This window comes from Leptidea sinapis, chromosome 29 (assembly GCF_905404315.1).
Source record: "Leptidea sinapis chromosome 29, ilLepSina1.1, whole genome shotgun sequence".
NCBI lineage: Eukaryota > Metazoa > Arthropoda > Insecta > Lepidoptera > Pieridae > Leptidea > Leptidea sinapis.
The window spans coordinates 3505489-3530210 of NC_066293.1; the positions used below are offsets into that span (position 1 = coordinate 3505489).

A 24722-nucleotide genomic window follows, 5' to 3' on the forward strand; every position below is an offset into this window, starting at 1 on the left:
GATCGGAAAAGACGTCTAGCATTGCTCCTATTACTACGTCACCGCCGAAATCGACGCAAGATCACAAGACGGTACTGGATCAGTCCTTTCATTTCATTAAGAAATCGTGATGGACAGTTTTTTTTTTTAGAATATCGGGAGTTGCTATTAGACGAAAAGAAGTTTTATAATTTTTTTAGAATGAGTGTATCCAGCTTCGAATGTTTATTGAAGTCCTTAGAACCACACATACGAAAAAACTATACTAATATGAGGAATCCAGTGGAACCAGTAGAAATGCTGGGAATCACTTTAAGGTAACTATATAAATATATTTAAGTAATAAAAATATAACAGTTTTTTTGGTTTGTTTAATTAGTAATCAACTCACAAATAATCAGCAATTGTCATAATTTTAAATTTAGACATTATTTAAGAGAGTAATCAACTCACAAATAATCAGCAATTGTCATAATTTTAAATTTAGACATTATGTAAGAGAGATATCATCCAGTAATTACAAATTAGAAAAATCGTATTCAGTTTCTTCACTTGCTTGAGATGTTTCTGGAGATGTAATTGAATTATTAAAATCAGAAATGTATGTACTTTGAAAATTTGCTGTTTGATACCCATATGGTGGTTGGTGAGACGTTGATGGGCCACTCACATATGATGATGTTTGTCCATACCGCATTTCATCTATAATTTGTATAACTTTACTTTGGAAACGGAGAGTTTCTCGGTCGGAAAATTCTTGAATAGATGGCAATATAGCTCTGAAAAAGGACATATGGCGATTTTCCGGCTCCTTGAGAAGTTTTAGTCCTTCTCTTTCAAACTCATCCATTTGCATTGCCCTTTTGCGCGCGACTGGAACATAGCGCGGAGTGTTGTCTGTGGTAATGTCATCATTTGTAGACGTAGATTCATTGTTGATTTCTCTAGGCGAGTCTAAGCTAGATTCGGTGGCATTTTGTTCCACTTTTCTCAAAAAAAGGAGTTGATTGTATAAATGATACTTCTTCAGTTTCGTAGCGCCCGAGCCCGATTTTGATGCTTCTTTTAATTTTTTTGAATATCTGAAGTAATTATCTTTTACACTTCTCCATTTTTTTATTAAATCATTACCTGCAAAACCAATAGTAAACATGATTTAATAATTTATACATAGTGAATTTCTCGATAAAATTTAATGACATATTCAGATATCGTTAACAAACACTATGTGACCGACTCTGGAATCGTGAAAATATAACAGCTGTTACATACAAAAAGCAATACCTACTGAATCAAAATGTATGCAACAGCTGCTATTTTTTTCGCGATTCTAGAATTAATTGGTTACATAGAGAAAGTTATTTGCTATCGATGTCTGAATATGTCAGTATTTTTTTTCGGGTATCTATCTATCTCATAAATGCATATTATAATAATTATTTTCTTTTCAGATACCTAGGAAGTGGAAATTCAATAACTGATTTACATTTCAAATTCAAACGGGGAAAATCTACTATTGCATATATAATACAAAGAGTTTGTCGTGCTATATGGACCAATCTTCTTCGAGACAACATCCCTGAACTGACAACTGAAAGTTTCCAAACAATAGCGAGGGGTTTTGATGTAAAGGCAAATTTTCCTCAATGTGTTGGTGCCATCGACGGCAAACATATCCGCGTGTGTAATCCTGCAAATAGTGGCTCACTTTTTTTTAATTATAAAGCCTTTTTTTCGATTGTGTTGCTAGCTATTGTGGATTCAAATTACAAATTCGTATTTGTCGACATCGGTGCATACGGAAAAGCCACCTCAACCCCAGCCACTCTCTGGTAGCAATATACCAACCCCGTATGTATTTGTGGGTGACGAAGCTTTTGGACTGAGCAAACATATTATGCGTCCATATGGCGGTCAAAATCTCGACTTACAACAAAAGGTTTTCAATTACCGTCTAAGCAGAGCCAGAAGATATGTCGAATGCGCTTTTGGGATTATGGCTAACAAATGGCGCATTTTTCACAGACCGATAGACGTGTCCTATGACTTCGCTACTGACATTATAAAAGCATGTTGTGTATTACACAATTTTGTCGCTGATCGAGATGGTTTTAGACAAAGAGATAAATTTGCTATAAGTGTTGATGAATTTCTCCCAATACAACCCGTACATGAAGAACAGACAGCACCGAATGTCATAAGACAGCAATATGCGACCTATTTTATGACTAGAGGAACTCTGCCTTGGCAGCTAAATAAGGTATAATTGTATTATGAGGGTTTTCAAGGTTTTCTTGCACCGCCAATTCCGCGATCAGTAAAAAAATAATATTTTATACCTACTCAGCGTAGTCTAGGTTAGTTTTGAGCTAAGTAATAAAATAGTACTCACGCTAATCTAAATTCCCTAAGTTTTAAAATTTTAGAGTGTCGAGATATTAATTTTGTACTGATCGCGGAATTGGCGGTGCAAGAAAATCTTGAAAGCCCTCTTAAATAAAAAAAAAAAAAAATATCTGTACTGTGAACTCACCAACTTTATTTTTTCGTTCAGCTGTGAAATTCTCGTAATCAGGAAATAAAACTTTTGATATGTCTTCCCAGGCTTTTGTTTTTAAATTTTTATTTTTAAAATCTACGTTTGACTTGTCCCATATAATTTCCCTTTCCTGTATCAATGTAATCAAGTAATCTATGTCAATTTCTTCAATGGTATTCATTTTACCCTGCAAATAAAACTAATTACCCTGCAAATAAAACTAAATACAAAAACGTAAACGTAAAACGAAATGAGCTTCCGTGTATCCTCTCTGTCAACGCACAAGCAACTGAGCGCTGACGCTCCGACGTCGCACGAGTACACCCCCTCCCGCTTCGTCTCGGGGGCTGCTGTCCGTCATGTGTGCGTTGCGACGACGCAGCGCGCCGTGTGAACACCTTGGTTATTTGTATGTAAAACAACGCAGTGGTAGCGCTGCGTCGACGCAACGCTGACGCAACGCGCCGTGTGGACTGGCTCTAAGTGTCCCCTACTTATATGGACCAAATGAAACGGACAGGCTACCATAATGGGCTAACATTGAAGATGCCTTGTGGTGATCAATTAAAAAAACTAAAATTGTATGAAAAAAATGAGGGGAAGAGACCGGTAGTGATTTTCTGTAAAACATTTGTATGAAACTTAAATAACATTACATTTAAATAAGATTTTAGACTTAAAATTAAATAAATCTAATACTGATTGGTTAACAATAATAAAATTAAGATTAACCTATTTGTCTCGAAAATCTGTACCCTTGATCCTACTCGGCGTGGCCTCGGAAATTCTTTGACTTAACGTCACTGACGTGAGTTAGCGCGGACTGATGATCATCCTGCGCACAATAGCGTTGGTGCGATTCCTTTGCGATTCAGAGATCGAAACGAATCGATCTTCTCCTTCTCCTAACTCTTGTGGAATCACCCATTGTTGTCCAGGGACATTTTCAACGCAACACCAGTTGGCGTTGGTTCCGTTGACTGCCTCTTTGTACAATTGGTATCCCATGAGATAGGATGCACCGAATGTTGACACTGAATTTGCGTTCGCTGATTTCGGCCTCACAATGTGGCTTGTCCAGCGCGCGTTCACGTCAACATTCTCATCAGTTGGTACTGATCTGATGAGCTGAACGCCGTCACCGTCGCCGTTAACGCGTCAATCTTAACTTTTTCGTTGCGGAATGTGGGACATCCCATAAAATAGTCGTTGACTTTTTGTAGCAGGTGTACGTTTAGACGGGTTCCCCCTACGGTTTCGTCAAATTGAGCAGCTGTGATTCCTACTGACTGCAGTAGAATTCGCACCTCCGCTTTTCTGACACCGATGGGTCCGAGGTATCCACACATTGATCTGGTGGGCCTCGTTCTTGGTGGCAGCACCCAGATGTTTGGTACAGGCTGTACCGCATCGGACGCTTCCTGCCATCAAGATATCTCCACAGACGCCTAGTGAAGGCATCTCTTCGTAGAGATTATGTGTTGCGGCTGGTGGTCAATGGCTGGTGAATGATAACCACCCCCTCCTTGCACTACTGTCACTGGGAGAGTATGGCTGGCGAGGTAGACGGTTTTACCCGTCGGGTCCTTCACGCTGCCGATCCCCTTTAGAAACAGGTAGATGGGCTGGGGCACGTTATAGTCGTGTGCCATTATCGCTTATTATTATATTATGCAAAATTCCAATTCATGGAACGTCAAATTTGTGTTGCCACGTTTGACTTTGTTATCCAATAAACGTGCCCAAAGTAATGCCGTAGAATAATACATAAGCATTCCCTTATTCATTTGTTTATCGAGGTTCTGATCATCCCCTCCTATGGAGGAGTAGACCTCGTCAACGATCTCAGGTAACCTCGCATATGACGGGGTTATTTCCTGGTTGACGTTTATTTCGCGGACGGCCACGTCAATGCCAAATATTGAATCAGCCCACATGGGGTGATTCTTCTGTGGCGTTGAGTTTGTAGCTTTGTCCAACGAATATCATAGATTTCATTAGGATTTATATTATATTTCAATGAATGCAAATTGAGAGTTTAACTGACACATTACCTCTATATTTCTCCATTCGCCTATTATTCATAGGAACAAACGTAAACTTTTTAATTTTATTACATTTATTGACCTCAATATTAAAAGAGGCTAACTGGCCAAAGTGGTCTGAACTCAGTTTGTTTATTATTGCCTGAGAAATGGGTTTATAATTCGAGAATATGTTATCAATACAGCTTTTTGAGGTGCCGGTTACTCTAGTGGGCTCTACGAAAATATTGGTTAAATCATATGATTTGAACAAAGATCTGAATCTAATGCTGGTGGTGGATTTTTCTAATAAATTAATATTAAAATCACCACATATCATGATAAACTTCTTCGACTTACATAATTTTAGTAGAACCTCCTCCAATACACTTTCAAATAATTCATATACTGCATCTGGGGGTCTGTATATACTGACAACAATGGCGTGATCAAGCTCTGCACAGGCTATTTCAATGGTACGTTCAACAGAGAGGCCTACAATATCTTCACGTTCTTTGAATTTAAATAATTTACTTACAAGTATAAGAGAACCGCCACGTGTAGCCTTTTCTCTGCAAAACGCACTTGCCACCTGATTACCACTGAAGTTAAAGATGAGCTCATATTTTCTGAGCCAGTGCTCTGTTAAACATAAAATATGTATATCTTTATGATCCATAAATAACTCCAGTTCAAGTTCTTTACCAAATAATCCTTGCATGTTTTGGTGCGTCAGGTTTGCAATTTTACAATTATTACTTATTCTAGTACATGATAAATTACTTGTTTTTACACTGCTAGAGGAGTCCCCTATTGTCTTATTGTTTAATTTTTTGGAAAATATTCCCAATCTTTACTTAAATTAGTATACTGCTCAATAGAAGCAGTGGTTATTAAATTAATACTCTGCTCAATAAAATCAGTGGTTATTAAATTATTACTCCGGTCAATAGAAGCGGAGTCCAAAAAGTTATCACACTGCTCAATAGAAGCAGTGCTTATCAACTTACAACTAACCTGCTCAAAAGAAGCAGGTGACGGGATTGCCAAATAGTTGGCTGTGTTATAAAATAAATAATATGATAGCGATTTTGCTATCTGTCTTTTATAATAATTAGATAGGTGTAACCTATCAGATGTCAATATATTACATTTTTTATAATTAATTATATTTTTTATGTCTATTATCTGTATTTTACTAGATAATTTATTATCATTACATGTCAAATAATTAGAATGAGACAGTAGGGTTAACATATTGTTCAAATTATATCTAATTTTGTTTTCCTGCGGCAAATCAGGCATGAAAGGAAATGTGAATAATACAAGATTTTCTATTTTTAAGGTATTTAAGTCACTGTACAGTTTTTGTATTTTTTTTATATCTAAATTACCTCTTCTCCCAATCATTACAATAACAGAAGTATTAGAGCAGTGAGTATCACTAATAATTCGTTTAATCGTAGCCGGACCATTCCGCTTTTGGTTGGCTGAAGAGGCAGCGCGTGGTTTTCCGACTTTTTCAGGGTCGAAAAGCTCTGGTTTTCCTCGGTAGCCGGGAGCTATCTTTTTGATCTCCTCAGGTGTATATAATTTCCTGTCTGGGTTCATGTTTTCAAATTAATCGTCCGAAAGTCGTCATCGTCCACTAAAGGCCACCAGTTCTTCATCCAAAGTAAGGTTTTCATACGGGATGTAAGCATCTTGACAATTCTTTACAAATTGTTCGAATGTACATCTGATTGGTGCTAATCGATACGTTTTTATTCTCTCGTTTCGCGTAGCAGAACTATCAAATCTTAAATAGTTCAATAAGAAAGTAAATCGGCTTCTACACATTGTGTCTAAATACATCCATCCCTGTGCCATCGGTGGCCCATAAGTCGATCGTGTTTTTTACGACCAGAACGTGCTAAACCAGACAAAACGAGTAAACCAAATAGTGGTTTCATTTCTTCCTGTGTCGTTTCCGATTTTTGAGGATCGTTGGTAGACTGCAAACGGGTTTTTTATTGGTGCAATTTACGATATCAGCAATCATGTCATCAGTAATAAATAATAAAAAGCACTGAATAGGTGAATTTTTGTCCCTTGCAACTGATTTTATGCCAGGTAGATCACGAATAATATTTTCAGCTCAGGTACGAATCGCCAGTCGGTATGGATTCCTTTGCCAATTTGTAACCCCATCTTTACCTTTGTAGTATCCCAAATTTGTTTGTAACTCTGAGAGAGGTATTTCATCATTGTCTGAATCAAAAGATGGTATGTCAGCATCCACTTCACTATCTGTATTGCTTTGATTACTGATCTGCATCATCATCCGACTCTTCTTCTTCATTCATATATTCTAAGTCAAAATCATCGTTTTCTTCGGTCAATACTCGTAATATTTCGTCTTCCGATAGATGAGACATTTTTTATTAATATTATAACTTGCTAACAATATCTTTTCACGTTAATCATCATAATGAAACACATAAATAAATAAAAAATAAAAGTAGTTACACATACCTTTTGAGCCACGTGCAATACAAGGTGGGGTGTGCGATACCCAAGCACACTTTACGCGTTTTTTGTTAAAATAAATATTCGAAATTTTCAACCGCTGGGGTATGTCACACCCCACCTTGTACACGGAGGGTTAAGCGACACTCTAGCGTGCCCTGTGATTTGCCCAATAAGAATATTGCTCCCGCCGGTGTCGTCTCGGCAATATGGCGTTACGGCGTACGTTAAGGGCCCTTTTAGTGTCACGCGGATTTGCTCACGCACGCGGGATTGGCCCGCATGCGTAAAATTTCACGCTGCGGATCATACGCAGCATGAGTTTCAGTTTTCTACGGGCTGCGTAACGGTATAGACGTGTTCAAAAATGATCAATGTCAGAAGAATATGTGTCGCTTACATACTTTACAAACGACGAAACAAGAAGACAAGAGTACATGTTGATCCCTTTCTTGAAAATAGGCTTCTTGCTGGGGCGTTTGTTACACATTTTGGAAAACTACAAAATAGTGAACGTAAATTTAAAAATTACTTTCGAATGTCCATTCGTTCTTTTGATGAACTGTTGTGTAAAATTGAGAATAAGCTACAAAAAAGCAGTTTACGAAGGATTACAATACAACCGATTGAGAGGCTCGCTATTACATTAAGGTAAGTTTTAAATTTTAAATATTTAATTTCTTGCTATGATTTAGTGGAAAGGGATTTGAACAGGTAGGATAAACGTACCAATCCCAAACCAGTAAAGGACTTTTTTGATTTCAAATTACTGTCATGTGTAAATTTACATGTGCAAAAAAAATATGGTCATGTACTCTGGTCAACTGCAAAAATGTTAAACAGAAAAATCAAATCAATGATATTTTCAGTAGTTGACCATCGTGGTCAATTATTGAGACATCATACAACACATGTTCTAGTAATTATCCAGTCTAAATAAACGGTATAATAATGATTGTTTGTTTGAAATATCGTAAAGTAATGCGTCATTGGTTATTAATTGTTGAAATTTCATAAAATCAGATTATTTCACTCATAAAATGTCGCCTTTAAAGTGGAATCATTCCTACCTTTCATCACACGCGACTTATAAAATTATATAAAGTTATAGGTTTGCACATGACAGTAATTTGAAGTCAAAAAAAGTTCTTAATTGGTTTGGGATTTCAACTACATACACAATCCTTTTTTTATCTGATAAAGTACACATGGCCACAGATCAAGTTACCCAAAACCAGTATAAATGGAACTCGCACCTTGCGCATTATCATACTTAGGTAACCCGTCGGAGTCCCGCTTATACTGGATTTGAGTAACTTGATCTGTGCCGTGTGTACAACCGCACTCATATGAATAAACAAACAATTAGAGAGAAACTGGAGAAAAAAAGTTAATCGTACTCATTTTAATAAAAAGAGTTTTATTCATAAATTAAAAATCAAATTTTACATCATTCATTTCTTTGTAAATTTGTATCCTGAGCGTTGACATTACTTTCGCCAGTAGATGATGTTGTTGCTGGGTTATAAATTATGTCATAAGACGTGATATTAAACAGGCGACTTTCAGTCGAAATAAGAGTTTCATTATCATTCACTGCAGCAGAACTAATAGCATTGTCGTTAAGACTGGAAGTATCCTGGATTATACTATTGGTTTGGTAATCTTGATTTATCGGTGACAAACTGTCAAGCTCAGTAAAAGCACTAGAACTTGTTGTAGGTATGGGGCTGTAGTATGCAGGTTGTGTTTGACTTTCCATTTCCATAACTATATTTAACACTTTTGTTCTGAACATTAGTTTTTGATATCTAGTGAATCTTTTTAATGAAGGCTGCAGAGACTGAAAGAAAGCCAAATCCTCACTTTCCAGCTCCAGTTGCTTAGACTTTAAGCATTCTAATAACTATGCCTCAAATTCGGATGGTGCTTGCTTTTTAGATTTTACTTGTTTTTGTTTTAATGTTGGGTGAGAACTTTCTTGACGTGAAGTACCTGGTTGCGTGGACTCATTACGTGTTTCTAAATTACGTTGTGATGTTAGTTGAGAACTTTCTTGACGTGAAGTACCTAGTTGCGTGGACTCATTAGGTGTTTCTAAATTACTTTGTTCAGACATTTCTTCACAGAGTGACTCTTCTCCGGCAGTTTCCGTTGTACTGCCTAAGAAAGTCAAAATGTCATAGTAAGAATATTTCTTCTTCTTCTTACTCCCAGAGCCGGATGGCTGATTTTTTTCAGATATCTTGTCTTTCTGGTAAGTGTCCCTTGCTGTTCGCCAGCGTTGTTGTATTTTCTTGTCTGAAATGACAAAATATAATAAGTAGTTGGCAAAAGTACACACAGTTTCAGATCAAGTTACCCAAAACCAGTACCAATAAAATTTGCCATCATCAATATTAAGGTGAAAACTTCCGGAAGTCACTAGCGCTGTAAGTTTTTAATTTGTTTTAACAAAAATTAGCTTCATTAGATTCCTTTCATTTGTCGGAAATTTTACCATAGGAGTTAATTTATACAGAGGAGATTTCTTATAAAATATTAACAGCACAGTATGTATCTCAAATCTGCTAAAAGTGGCCACTTTTAGCAGATATGAGATACATAACTATACTTCGAACATTTCATATGAAATCATAACTGCATAAATACCCCCCTATGATAAAATTTTCGGCAAATGATAGAAATCTAACGTAGCTACAGTACTGTAGTTAAAACGAATTAAAAACTTCTAGCGCTAGCTACTTCCGTGCCCTTTCACCTTAAGGGTATTTATTTTTCTTCTGAAGTAAAATTCGAGCGGTGCATGCCGTCTTATGTCTGATGTCAGCATTATTAATATATTATATAATCATAATATTATTAATATATTGTTTTTGTTTTCAGATATTTGGCAACTGGTAATACATTCACTGATCTACACTATTCCTACGTGATTGGAATTGCAACAATTAGCGAAATAGTAAGACAAGTTTGTTACATAATATGGATTGAACTAAAGTCTGAATGTATTCCACAGCTTAATGGGATCAAATGGAAAGAAATCGCAGAGCGATTTCTCACATATACAAATTTTCCTAATTGCTTGGGTGCTATTGATGGAAAACATATAAGAGTGATTCGACCGCCGCACAGTGGATCACTATATTTTAATTATAAGAAATATTATTCTGTAGTGCTCCTCGCAATGTGTGATGCTGATTATAATTTTACATATATTAATGTCGGTACCAGTGGAAGTAACGCCGATTCAACCATCTTTAGAAGGAGTCATTTGTATACGAAACTGGAAAGTAACACGTTGGGTATCCCTGACCCGCAAGAGTTGCCTATTATTTGCCCCGAAGTAGCTTATCCATCTAGTGTAAGAGCAAAGTTGCCGTTCGTGATAGTGGGAGACGAGGCATTTGGTTTATCATCACATGTGATGCGGCCTTATGCTCGTGATAATTTACCTTACAAAAACAAAAATATTTAATTACCGTCTGTCCAGAGCTAGAAGGTACATAGAATGCACTTTTGGAATTATGTCAAATAAATTTAGAATATTTCACAGATCCATGACTGTCAAGTTAGATCTAGCACAATTAATAGTCAAGACGGCATGTGTACTTCACAATTTCATAAGGAAACGGGATGGATACATGGTCAGCCATACATTTGTCACAAATGGTTTTACGGGACCACTACCCAGGCAGCAGACTGAAAGTAGTAATACGTCGGCAAGTAATATCAGAGATATATTTGCAGATTACTTTATCAATGAAGGAAAAGTCTCCTGGCAACACCGATATATAATTAATTAACTAAACTCAAAAGGTTTTAGAAGGTTTTTGATGTTATTTGTGAATTAAATAATTATGCTTATATTAATAAAGTAATGATGCTTGTATAAATAAAATAATAAACCAAACACATACCCGCCTCTTTTCTTTCCTCTTCGCTCAAATTTTCGTAGTTAGGTGCCAATTCCTTCAAAATATCTCTCCATGTAGCCTCTCTCGCGTCCCTGTTTTTGTATAATTCATTGCGTTTATCCCACAAAACGGGCCGCAGATGAACTTCAATGATTACTCGCTCTGTATCGATTTTCATTTCGGCAGTACAATACGGCGCGTGCGCCCCGTTCGACTCTAAAATGGGCACTGAAGTTGTAGGCAGTGCTTACGCATGCGGATACCCCGCACCGGGGTGGCGCCCCGCACAGCGCCCCGCGTCCCGCGTGCGTATATCACGCTTTACAATAGATACCTATATGAAATTGTTCTTTGCGGATGCTACGCATGCGGGCCAATCCCGCGTGCGTGAGCAAATCCGCGTGACACTAAAAGCGCCCTAATTCGTTAGCGTCCGCAAACACGTCATGTAGCTGTGATGGCGCTTGGTTGCAGCCCTCACAACATAGTGGTATTGCGTCAATACGTAGTGTCTTTAGGTACAATATCCAATCTTACCATTGTTTCTAGATCTAAGATGCGTCTGTCTTGAACCACCCAACCCAATGCAACGGCTGTCTCTTTCGCACCTTCGTAGCTAAAAGGTAAGGTAGCTAGAAGAAGGATGCCTTGATCTATTAGAATCTGTGGCTACATTTTCAAAAAAAAAAAATCAAATTCAAAATTTCTATATTTGGTATTAAAATATATATACAAAATTACTTAAATCTACTTATTAAAGCAATTTACAATTAAGCCTTATATATGTAGGTATCAGAAAACTTATTTCTACAACCCTATCTACGTATTGAGGGATAAAACTTTATTATGCTTAAAAAACTAATACATGAGGTTTGTGGGGGGGAGGGAATCCAGGAAACTGGGAAAACCTGGCTATTTGCTAGTGAATAACGTAATATTATCGTAACCTATCACTTAACCTAACTTAAGACTAATGACTAGAACTTAAAAAACTAAATTAAAAACTAAGGTGAATAAATACATAGATATGTATACATACTTATATAATTTATAAATATAAGACGGGTGTGGGGAGGGGGGGGGGGATCTTGGGAAAGGGAAGGAAGGAGAGGGAATAGGAGGCCAGTTTTCGCCGTTATTTAATTCTTATAACTAAACCAATTTACAATATATTGGTTTTACATTTATTCAGACCTAGCTAGAACTCTGTGTGCGTGAGTGTGTGTGTGTGTGTATACGCTAGTGTTCTGTGAGCTCTAACCAGTTGTGATGTGGTAATGCATGTTTGTAACGTTTTATGCTGAGGCAGTACTCTGTGAGTGACTTACGACTACAAGTCGACCGGAGGGCGGGGTTTATTCCGTCCTTCAGTCGGCGTAGCCCTCTGTAGAAGCTATGAGATATCTCTTGTATGTGTTGTTCTAATGTTGGGATGTTTTTCTTTACATGAAGTCATTTAAGATTTGTACGCGGGTGGGTCCGGTAGATGGTTTTAATGGATCTATTTTGCACAGTTTGTAGTTTACGATAATTGTTTTGATTTGTGTTAATCCATACCGGACTTGCGTATGTCATGACCGGGCGTATGTAGGACTGGTATAGTAGACGCTTGTTACTAGTTGAGAGAGTGGAATTCCTATAGAAAATGGGTCTCAACAGGCTCAAGGCAGTAAGTGCCTTAGAGCGGGCGTAATTAATATGAGGCGTGAAGGAAAGTTTCCGGTCGAGGATAAGTCCTAGGTATTTAGCCTGTGACTGCCATTCGACCGGGTGGTTATTAATATGTGGCTTTAAAGAGATGTTGAGTTTACGGGAAGTTTTGTATGAGAAAAGAACCGCCTCGGTCTTTGTGTCATTGATTTTAAGCTTCCACTTAGAGAAGTAGTTGCTTACACAATGTAGGGCTGTATTAAGGTGGGAGACTATAGATTTGATGTTCTTACTGCTGCACAGATAAGCTGTGTCATCAGCGTACAGGGCGAGGACCGTGTTCGGAGGTTTTGGAATGTCTCTCATATAGAGTAAAAATGCCCTCGGTGAGATGATGGAGCCCTGTGGAACACCTGCTACTACTGGATGTGGGGGGGATAAACTATTTTTGACTCTAACTCTAAGAAATCTATTCGTAAGGAATGATTTTATTATTCTACAATATTCAAAGGGGACTTGTGCTTCGAATAATTTGTGAACTAAGGCATCATGCCAGACGGTATCGAAGGCTTTCTCAAGGTCGAGTAGAACCATACCAGTCTGGTGTCTCAAGTTAAATTGGTGTGTTATATGTTCGACTACGCGCGCCAGTTGGTGAGTAGTCGCGTGTGACCTTCGGAAACCGAATTGTTCCTCAGGTAGGTTTGATTCTATAAGTGAGTTTATTCTATTATTAATTAAAATTTCTAATATTTTACTTTGTGTGCAAAGTAAACTAATTGGTCTGTAGTTCGCGGGGGAGGTGGGATCTTTTCCCGGTTTGTGTATCGCGGTGATTACTGCTATTTTCCAGGACGAGGGAAAATAGGTAAGACGAAGGCACGCATTAAATATATTAACTAAGGTGTCTATTGCTTTTGAAGGGAGGTGTTTTAGAAGTATGTTCTGTATGTCGTCGTGCCCGGGGGCAATTCGCGGTTTACAGGTTTTTAAAATTAATTTGACTTCGCGAGGTACAACTGGCGTAGGTGCGGTCGGTCCGTTTATTTTGTAAAGGTGGTCTAGAGACCGCGACACCTCGCGTTCGGTGTCGGGGTCGCTCAGATCCACGGTGAGTCTATGCTGTCGCTCAAAGTGTGTACCTAGGGCCTCGGCCTTTTCAGCGTCCGACCGGGCGGGGCCCGAGGGGGTGCTGAAGCAGGGTAGAGGGGTGTGTACGTTTTTAAGGCGTCTCGCGAACTGCCAGAGGGAATTGTCGCGGGTGTCAAGCGATTCGAGCTTTTTGTTCCATTCGTTGGAAGTGAGAGATTTTATTTTAAAATATATTTGGTTTTGAAGTGAATTAATAATCGTGTTAAACCGACGCGTATGAAGTCTCTGTGCGTGATGTCGGTATTGGTTTTTTAGTTTGATAAGTCTTGTTATGTCGTGTGGAAGTTTGTTTGTTTGTTTCGGTGTGAACGTCGGGATGTTCGCGTTACGGGCTTTGATTATAGCGTCAGTCAGTGTTTGTATGGCGTTGTCCACTAATTCGGGTCGGTGTAATTTTAAGGAGCCGGGGGAGGGGAGGGCTTCGTTAATATGTTTTTTATAAGTGTCCCATTTAGCATTACCGTATTTAAAGATAGGTCGCGAGATGCGCGGGATGAGGCTATTAATTTCGAAAATAATGGGCCAATGGTCCGAGATAACGTCATAAGTCAGTGGGTCTGTAACGTTTGTGATATTTTTGGCAAGGGTGAGTTGTAATTGAGCGGCAGAGTGCCTAGGGTTGGAGGGGAGGTGGGTCGCTTTGTCCGGAATTAAAATATTATATTCGTGACCTGCAAAGTGATTAAAAAGACGCGATCCATTGGAATTTGCTCGATTGCAATCCCAGTGTCTATGGCGGGCGTGAAAATCTCCGGAACAGATGACGGTGTTGCCGAGAGAGAGAGCTTTTGCGATGGCTGTCGTGATTCTACTGTCTTGCTTAGGGCAATAAAAGTTAACTATTGTGATGGGTGTCTGTCCGCGGTGAGACTCTAATCTAATTGCAATTATATCGCATATATCATGCTCCACCGGTGGAAGTGAATGATGCGATATATTTGACTTGGCAAAAATTGCGACGCCACCTCGGGCGCGGTGGTCTGTCTGTCCGTCACGTCTGTAGCAGGTGTAACCGGGAATTGAAAAACGTCGTGCGGGAACGAGGTGTGTTTCTTGTATGAGTGTAATGTCGATGTTGTGTGTACCTAGGAAATGTATGAGTTCTCTTTTCCTACTCACAATACCGTTTATGTTAAGCGACGCTACTGGTAGAGGACGAGCAGTGCCAGTCGGGGGAGGGGTCGCCGTCTCTTCATCCATGGATGCTCAGGAACTCAAATACTGTGATGATTTGCTCCTCGTAGCTCATGCTGCGGCGGAGCAGAGGCTTCAGCTGACCTGCGATTTTAATGAATTTTATAATTTCATGGGTTGACATTTCCTCAGAGTCTGGCTCTTCGGTTATTTTAAAGGGGGCTGAGTCTGTCTCGACTCTTTTAAAGCCACCTGGCATAGGGCCAGTGGGCCTCGGCCAGTGGGCGGCGGTCCGGCAGTGGACCGCGTTGTGGGTGGCTGAAGGTCTGACGCTGACGGGGCGTTCCCTGTCATTACTGAGTACAACCCGCGGCCGTTGGCCATGTTCGATTTGAACAGGCGGGGCTGGGGTGGTGCGCTTTGGCGGGTCTGGAAGCGCTCCTGGCGCTCCTTGACGGCCGCAAGGTAGATGCGGCGTTGGGGGCACTGGCGGTACGAGGCCGCGTGCTCTCCGCCGCAGTTGCAGCACCGGACTGGAGCCTCCTCCTTCCGGTCGCACTCCGCTGTGAGGTGGGCTCCCGTGCACTTGACGCAGCGGGCGGCCCGGTTGTAGTTCCGTTCTGCATGTCCGAATGTCTGGCACCTGGAACACATAGTGCCGTATTTATTATTGGGTTTATATTTATAGATTCGCACCGATTGGTGAAAAATATATTTAATTTTCCTGAAGGCATCGATATCAGTGCTCTTCGGGAGCGTCACTTGGTACCTTGGTACCAGTGCATCGCCCTTGAAGGCGACAACTCTCGTGGGTTTGAACCCCAGTTCCAGGAGTGCACTACCTAGCTCCTCTGCGGAGCTGTAGTACAGACCTTGGACGACAGAGATGTGAGCTCTGTCGTCCTTGTCAGTGTATGTGTGGAACTGCAAACGTTCCACACCTTTGAGCGCTGCAAGGGCCGATTCTTTATCGGCCTTAGTCTTGCAGGACAGCTGTGCCATATGTGGCTGGATATTGAAATTAAAATTTTTAATGCCCGCGGCGAGAAGCGCCGCTCGGCACCTTTCAAAATCAAAGTTCTCCTTGGAGATAATAATTGGAGTCGGCCTCGCCTGTGAGGGCTTGGCCGTTACCTTGGCTCCCGGTGTCTCCTGTACCGGGAGCGGCTTAAATACGTTGGCCGTCGCCAACGGCTTGGGGCGTCCGTTGTCCGGGCGCGGTTTGGCCGCACGCCGCCGCGTCACAGCGATCCAGTCCGGCAGGCCGCCGTGCAGCCGCTGGCCGGACTCCTGCTCCGGTGGCGAGGCCGCACACACACACGAGGAGTACAACACACTAATTAATCAACTGCTTCGAAACCGTTAAAAAGCGCGCCAAAGGGGCGCGTGTAATTAATAATACTCGGAATTGCGATAATAAGTTCCACAAAAACCAGCGCGCAAACACATTTTCCTATACGGCAATTTGTATTACATCCACTTAAGGAGTTTGCACTTTTCCTCGAAATCAGCCTTCGTTAATGTTTGCGGGGATAAGTGTTTATTTTTTATAGTTTTTGCTTGTCCTTTAAAGGCTATTTTGGTCCGATCCTTTGAAATTGAACGAGACCCTGTTAGACTTCATTGTCGCGATTTTCATATTGGCGATGGCCTCAATAGAGCCACTAGGCTCTATTGAGGCTTATTATTCGGCTATTGCAGGGACTTACAAATTCACGGTGGAACCATTATTGAGCAAAGCGCACGCGTGACCGGTACTATCTTCCAAGAGGACTGTGACCCATTCTTGACACAGTTGAGATTCATTTGTATCAATCGTGATGAGTGCCAACCTGTTCGGCTTGGATTCGACGAATCTTCTCCTTCCGCTAATTTACTATTGAGTGTTATGCTTCCAATCAATCATGTCACCGGCATCGTTAACAACTCACTATAAGAGCGTGTCCACACGGCGCGTTGCGTTGCGTTGCGTCGTCGCAACGCAAATATTTTGACGCATAGCCGGCCACACGGGCGCTGCAGCGTTACTATGACGCAGTCAACGTTCCGTCGGCGCAGCGGCGACGCACAGTTGCGGCAAGTATTTTGAAAAAAATTCGCAGTCAGTCTATAGCAAATCATGGATCGGAAAAGACGTCTAGCATTGCTCCTATTACTACGTCACCGCCGAAATCGACGCAAGATCACAAGACGGTACTGGATCAGTCCTTTCATTTCATTAAGAAATCGTGATGGACAGTTTTTTTTTTTAGAATATCGGGAGTTGCTATTAGACGAAAAGAAGTTTTATAATTTTTTTAGAATGAGTGTATCCAGCTTCGAATGTTTATTGAAGTCCTTAGAACCACACATACGAAAAAACTATACTAATATGAGGAATCCAGTGGAACCAGTAGAAATGCTGGGAATCACTTTAAGGTAACTATATAAATATATTTAAGTAATAAAAATATAACAGTTTTTTTGGTTTGTTTAATTAGTAATCAACTCACAAATAATCAGCAATTGTCATAATTTTAAATTTAGACATTATTTAAGAGAGTAATCAACTCACAAATAATCAGCAATTGTCATAATTTTAAATTTAGACATTATGTAAGAGAGATATCATCCAGTAATTACAAATTAGAAAAATCGTATTCAGTTTCTTCACTTGCTTGAGATGTTTCTGGAGATGTAATTGAATTATTAAAATCAGAAATGTATGTACTTTGAAAATTTGCTGTTTGATACCCATATGGTGGTTGGTGAGACGTTGATGGGCCACTCACATATGATGATGTTTGTCCATACCGCATTTCATCTATAATTTGTATAACTTTACTTTGGAAACGGAGAGTTTCTCGGTCGGAAAATTCTTGAATAGATGGCAATATAGCTCTGAAAAAGGACATATGGCGATTTTCCGGCTCCTTGAGAAGTTTTAGTCCTTCTCTTTCAAACTCATCCATTTGCATTGCCCTTTTGCGCGCGACTGGAACATAGCGCGGAGTGTTGTCTGTGGTAATGTCATCATTTGTAGACGTAGATTCATTGTTGATTTCTCTAGGCGAGTCTAAGCTAGATTCGGTGGCATTTTGTTCCACTTTTCTCAAAAAAAGGAGTTGATTGTATAAATGATACTTCTTCAGTTTCGTAGCGCCCGAGCCCGATTTTGATGCTTCTTTTAATTTTTTTGAATATCTGAAGTAATTATCTTTTACACTTCTCCATTTTTTTATTAAATCATTACCTGCAAAACCAATAGTAAACATGATTTAATAATTTATACATAGTGAATTTCTCGATAAAATTTAATGACATATTCAGATATCGTTAACAAACACTATGTGACCGACTCTGGAATCGTGAAAATATAACAGCTGTTACATACAAAAAGCAATACCTACTGAATCAAAATGTATGCAACAGCTGCTATTTTTTTCGCGATTCTAGAATTAATTGGTTACATAGAGAAAGTTATTTGCTATCGATGTCTGAATATGTCAGTATTTTTTTTCGGGTATCTATCTATCTCATAAATGCATATTATAATAATTATTTTCTTTTCAGATACCTAGGAAGTGGAAATTCAATAACTGATTTACATTTCAAATTCAAACGGGGAAAATCTACTATTGCATATATAATACAAAGAGTTTGTCGTGCTATATGGACCAATCTTCTTCGAGACAACATCCCTGAACTGACAACTGAAAGTTTCCAAACAATAGCGAGGGGTTTTGATGTAAAGGCAAATTTTCCTCAATGTGTTGGTGCCATCGACGGCAAACATATCCGCGTGTGTAATCCTGCAAATAGTGGCTCACTTTTTTTTAATTATAAAGCCTTTTTTTCGATTGTGTTGCTAGCTATTGTGGATTCAAATTACAAATTCGTATTTGTCGACATCGGTGCATACGGAAAAGCCACCTCAACCCCAGCCACTCTCTGGTAGCAATATACCAACCCCGTATGTATTTGTGGGTGACGAAGCTTTTGGACTGAGCAAACATATTATGCGTCCATATGGCGGTCAAAATCTCGACTTACAACAAAAGGTTTTCAATTACCGTCTAAGCAGAGCCAGAAGATATGTCGAATGCGCTTTTGGGATTATGGCTAACAAATGGCGCATTTTTCACAGACCGATAGACGTGTCCTATGACTTCGCTACTGACATTATAAAAGCATGTTGTGTATTACACAATTTTGTCGCTGATCGAGATGGTTTTAGACAAAGAGATAAATTTGCTATAAGTGTTGATGAATTTCTCCCAATACAACCCGTACATGAAGAACAGACAGCACCGAATGTCATAAGACAGCAATATGCGACCTATTTTATGACTAGAGGAACTCTGCCTTGGCAGCTAAATAAGGTATAATTGTATTATGAGGGTTTTCAAGGTTTTCTTGCACCGCCAATTCCGCGATCAGTAAAAAAATAATATTTTATACCTACTCAGCGTAGTCTAGGTTAGTTTTGAGCTAAGTAATAAAATAGTACTCACGCTAATCTAAATTCCCTAAGTTTTAAAATTTTAGAGTGTCGAGATATTAATTTTGTACTGATCGCGGAATTGGCGGTGCAAGAAAATCTTGAAAGCCCTCTTAAATAAAAAAAAAAAAAAATATCTGTACTGTGAACTCACCAACTTTATTTTTTCGTTCAGCTGTGAAATTCTCGTAATCAGGAAATAAAACTTTTGATATGTCTTCCCAGGCTTTTGTTTTTAAATTTTTATTTTTAAAATCTACGTTTGACTTGTCCCATATAATTTCCCTTTCCTGTATCAATGTAATCAAGTAATCTATGTCAATTTCTTCAATGGTATTCATTTTACCCTGCAAATAAAACTAATTACCCTGCAAATAAAACTAAATACAAAAACGTAAACGTAAAACGAAATGAGCTTCCGTGTATCCTCTCTGTCAACGCACAAGCAACTGAGCGCTGACGCTCCGACGTCGCACGAGTACACCCCCTCCCGCTTCGTCTCGGGGGCTGCTGTCCGTCATGTGTGCGTTGCGACGACGCAGCGCGCCGTGTGAACACCTTGGTTATTTGTATGTAAAACAACGCAGTGGTAGCGCTGCGTCGACGCAACGCTGACGCAACGCGCCGTGTGGACTGGCTCTAAGTGTCCCCTACTTATATGGACCAAATGAAACGGACAGGCTACCATAATGGGCTAACATTGAAGATGCCTTGTGGTGATCAATTAAAAAAACTAAAATTGTATGAAAAAAATGAGGGGAAGAGACCGGTAGTGATTTTCTGTAAAACATTTGTATGAAACTTAAATAACATTACATTTAAATAAGATTTTAGACTTAAAATTAAATAAATCTAATACTGATTGGTTAACAATAATAAAATTAAGATTAACCTATTTGTCTCGAAAATCTGTACCCTTGATCCTACTCGGCGTGGCCTCGGAAATTCTTTGACTTAACGTCACTGACGTGAGTTAGCGCGGACTGATGATCATCCTGCGCACAATAGCGTTGGTGCGATTCCTTTGCGAATCAGAGATCGAAACGAATCGATCTTCTCCTTCTCCTAACTCTTGTGGAATCACCCATTGTTGTCCAGGGACATTTTCAACGCAACACCAGTTGGCGTTGGTTCCGTTGACTGCCTCTTTGTACAATTGGTATCCCATGAGATAGGATGCACCGAATGTTGACACTGAATTTGCGTTCGCTGATTTCGGCCTCACAATGTGGCTTGTCCAGCGCGCGTTCACGTCAACATTCTCATCAGTTGGTACTGATCTGATGAGCTGAACGCCGTCACCGTCGCCGTTAACGCGTCAATCTTAACTTTTTCGTTGCGGAATGTGGGACATCCCATAAAATAGTCGTTGACTTTTTGTAGCAGGTGTACGTTTAGACGGGTTCCCCCTACGGTTTCGTCAAATTGAGCAGCTGTGATTCCTACTGACTGCAGTAGAATTCGCACCTCCGCTTTTCTGACACCGATGGGTCCGAGGTATCCACACATTGATCTGGTGGGCCTCGTTCTTGGTGGCAGCACCCAGATGTTTGGTACAGGCTGTACCGCATCGGACGCTTCCTGCCATCAAGATATCTCCACAGACGCCTAGTGAAGGCATCTCTTCGTAGAGATTATGTGTTGCGGCTGGTGGTCAATGGCTGGTGAATGATAACCACCCCCTCCTTGCACTACTGTCACTGGGAGAGTATGGCTGGCGAGGTAGACGGTTTTACCCGTCGGGTCCTTCACGCTGCCGATCCCCTTTAGAAACAGGTAGATGGGCTGGGGCACGTTATAGTCGTGTGCCATTATCGCTTATTATTATATTATGCAAAATTCCAATTCATGGAACGTCAAATTTGTGTTGCCACGTTTGACTTTGTTATCCAATAAACGTGCCCAAAGTAATGCCGTAGAATAATACATAAGCATTCCCTTATTCATTTGTTTATCGAGGTTCTGATCATCCCCTCCTATGGAGGAGTAGACCTCGTCAACGATCTCAGGTAACCTCGCATATGACGGGGTTATTTCCTGGTTGACGTTTATTTCGCGGACGGCCACGTCAATGCCAAATATTGAATCAGCCCACATGGGGTGATTCTTCTGTGGCGTTGAGTTTGTAGCTTTGTCCAACGAATATCATAGATTTCATTAGGATTTATATTATATTTCAATGAATGCAAATTGAGAGTTTAACTGACACATTACCTCTATATTTCTCCATTCGCCTATTATTCATAGGAACAAACGTAAACTTTTTAATTTTATTACATTTATTGACCTCAATATTAAAAGAGGCTAACTGGCCAAAGTGGTCTGAACTCAGTTTGTTTATTATTGCCTGAGAAATGGGTTTATAATTCGAGAATATGTTATCAATACAGCTTTTTGAGGTGCCGGTTACTCTAGTGGGCTCTACGAAAATATTGGTTAAATCATATGATTTGAACAAAGATCTGAATCTAATGCTGGTGGTGGATTTTTCTAATAAATTAATATTAAAATCACCACATATCATGATAAACTTCTTCGACTTACATAATTTTAGTAGAACCTCCTCCAATACACTTTCAAATAATTCATATACTGCATCTGGGGGTCTGTATATACTGACAACAATGGCGTGATCAAGCTCTGCACAGGCTATTTCAATGGTACGTTCAACAGAGAGGCCTACAATATCTTCACGTTCTTTGAATTTAAATAATTTACTTACAAGTATAAGAGAACCGCCACGTGTAGCCTTTTCTCTGCAAAACGCACTTGCCACCTGATTACCACTGAAGTTAAAGATGAGCTCATATTTTCTGAGCCAGTGCTCTGTTAAACATAAAATATGTATATCTTTATGATCCATAAATAACTCCAGTTCAAGTTCTTTACCAAATAATCCTTGCATGTTTTGGTGCGTCAGGTTTGCAATTTTACAATTATTACTTATTCTAGTACATGATAAATTACTTGTTTTTACACTGCTAGAGGAGTCCCCTATTGTCTTATTGTTTAATTTTTTGGAAAATATTCCCAATCTTTACTTAAATTAGTATACTGCTCAATAGAAGCAGTGGTTATTAAATTAATACTCTGCTCAATAAAATCAGTGGTTATTAAATTATTACTCCGGTCAATAGAAGCGGAGTCCAAAAAGTTATCACACTGCTCAATAGAAGCAGTGCTTATCAACTTACAACTAACCTGCTCAAAAGAAGCAGGTGACGGGATTGCCAAATAGTTGGCTGTGTTATAAAATAAATAATATGATAGCGATTTTGCTATCTGTCTTTTATAATAATTAGATAGGTGTAACCTATCAGATGTCAATATATTACATTTTTTATAATTAATTATATTTTTTATGTCTATTATCTGTATTTTACTAGATAATTTATTATCATTACATGTCAAATAATTAGAATGAGACAGTAGGGTTAACATATTGTTCAAATTATATCTAATTTTGTTTTCCTGCGGCAAATCAGGCATGAAAGGAAATGTGAATAATACAAGATTTTCTATTTTTAAGGTATTTAAGTCACTGTACAGTTTTTGTATTTTTTTTATATCTAAATTACCTCTTCTCCCAATCATTACAATAACAGAAGTATTAGAGCAGTGAGTATCACTAATAATTCGTTTAATCGTAGCCGGACCATTCCGCTTTTGGTTGGCTGAAGAGGCAGCGCGTGGTTTTCCGACTTTTTCAGGGTCGAAAAGCTCTGGTTTTCCTCGGTAGCCGGGAGCTATCTTTTTGATCTCCTCAGGTGTATATAATTTCCTGTCTGGGTTCATGTTTTCAAATTAATCGTCCGAAAGTCGTCATCGTCCACTAAAGGCCACCAGTTCTTCATCCAAAGTAAGGTTTTCATACGGGATGTAAGCATCTTGACAATTCTTTACAAATTGTTCGAATGTACATCTGATTGGTGCTAATCGATACGTTTTTATTCTCTCGTTTCGCGTAGCAGAACTATCAAATCTTAAATAGTTCAATAAGAAAGTAAATCGGCTTCTACACATTGTGTCTAAATACATCCATCCCTGTGCCATCGGTGGCCCATAAGTCGATCGTGTTTTTTACGACCAGAACGTGCTAAACCAGACAAAACGAGTAAACCAAATAGTGGTTTCATTTCTTCCTGTGTCGTTTCCGATTTTTGAGGATCGTTGGTAGACTGCAAACGGATTTTTTATTGGTGCAATTTACGATATCAGCAATCATGTCATCAGTAATAAATAATAAAAAGCACTGAATAGGTGAATTTTTGTCCCTTGCAACTGATTTTATGCCAGGTAGATCACGAATAATATTTTCAGCTCAGGTACGAATCGCCAGTCGGTATGGATTCTTTTGGCAATTTGTAACCCCATCTTTACCTTTGTAGTATCCCAAATTTGTTTGTAACTCTGAGAGAGGTATTTCATCATTGTCTGAATCAAAAGATGGTATGTCAGTGGTATCCACTTCACTATCTGTATTGCTTTGATTACTGATCTGCATCATCATCCGACTCTTCTTCTTCATTCATATATTCTAAGTCAAAATCATCGTTTTCTTCGGTCAATACTCGTAATATTTCGTCTTCCGATAGATGAGACATTTTTTATTAATATTATAACTTGCTAACAATATCTTTTCACGTTAATCATCATAATGAAACACATAAATAAATAAAAAATAAAAGTAGTTACACATACCTTTTGAGCCACGTGCAATACAAGGTGGGGTGTGCGATACCCAAGCACACTTTACGCGTTTTTTGTTAAAATAAATATTCGAAATTTTCAACCGCTGGGGTATGTCACACCCCAGCTTGTACACGGAGGGTTAAGCGACACTCTAGCGTGCCCTGTGATTTGCCCAATAAGAATATTGCTCCCGCCGGTGTCGTCTCGGCAATATGGCGTTACGGCGTACGTTAATTCGTTAGCGTCCGCAAACACGTCATGTAGCTGTGATGGCGCTTGGTTGCAGCCCTCACAACATAGTGGTATTGCGTCACTACGTAGTGTCTTTAGGTACAATATCCAATCTTACCATTGTTTCTAGATCTAAGATGCGTCTGTCTTGAACCACCCAACCCAATGCAACGGCTGTCTCTTTCGCACCTTCGTAGCTAAAAGGTAAGGTAGCTAGAAGAAGGATGCCTTGATCTATTAGAATCTGTAGCTACATTTTCAAAAAAAAAAATCAAATTCTAAATTTCTATATTTGGTATTAAAATATATATACAAAATTACTTAAATCTACTTATTAAAGCAATTTACAATTAAGCCTTATATATGTAGGTATCAGAAAACTTATTTCTACAACCCTATCTACGTATTGAGGGATA

The 24722-nt window shown here is 39.2% G+C and overlaps 2 protein-coding genes and 1 pseudogene across 5 annotated transcripts in view; 1 reads left to right on the forward strand and 2 right to left on the reverse strand.

The window, feature by feature from the left end:
• Positions 1 to 24486, forward strand: part of LOC126973596 (zinc finger protein 664-like) — a 44763-nt gene extending 20277 nt beyond the window's left edge. Inside the window, exons 5-6 of one of the 2 annotated variants that reach the window (XM_050820929.1) lie at positions 11517 to 11590; positions 24437 to 24486. In XM_050820929.1, coding sequence (XP_050676886.1) covers positions 11517 to 11587 — 71 coding nt within the window. In that variant the 3' untranslated portion in view covers positions 11588 to 11590; positions 24437 to 24486. Of the gene's footprint in view, positions 1 to 11516; positions 11603 to 24436 lie in introns of those variants that run through there. The other variant, XM_050820930.1, reaches the window with a different exon arrangement.
• Positions 484 to 20021, reverse strand: LOC126973639 (uncharacterized). Of its 3 annotated transcripts, none has more exons than XM_050820985.1 (2): positions 2513 to 2996; positions 484 to 1110 (listed from the first exon to the last, which is right to left on the reverse strand). In XM_050820985.1, the coding sequence occupies exons 1-2, from the start codon at positions 2697 to 2699 to the stop codon at positions 497 to 499; spliced, it is 801 nt and encodes a 266-aa protein (XP_050676942.1). In that variant the 5' UTR covers positions 2700 to 2996; the 3' UTR covers positions 484 to 496. The 3 variants fall into 3 exon arrangements, 2 of the variants coding, with proteins under 2 accessions (XP_050676942.1, XP_050676941.1); XR_007731384.1 differs by lacking the exon at positions 2513 to 2996 and adding an exon at positions 19538 to 19675 and having other exon boundaries at positions 961 to 1110; XM_050820984.1 differs by lacking the exons at positions 484 to 1110; positions 2513 to 2996 and adding exons at positions 17509 to 18135; positions 19538 to 20021.
• Positions 8450 to 11362, reverse strand: LOC126973627 (uncharacterized; annotated as a pseudogene).
• Positions 24487 to 24722: the final 236 nt, after the last annotated feature.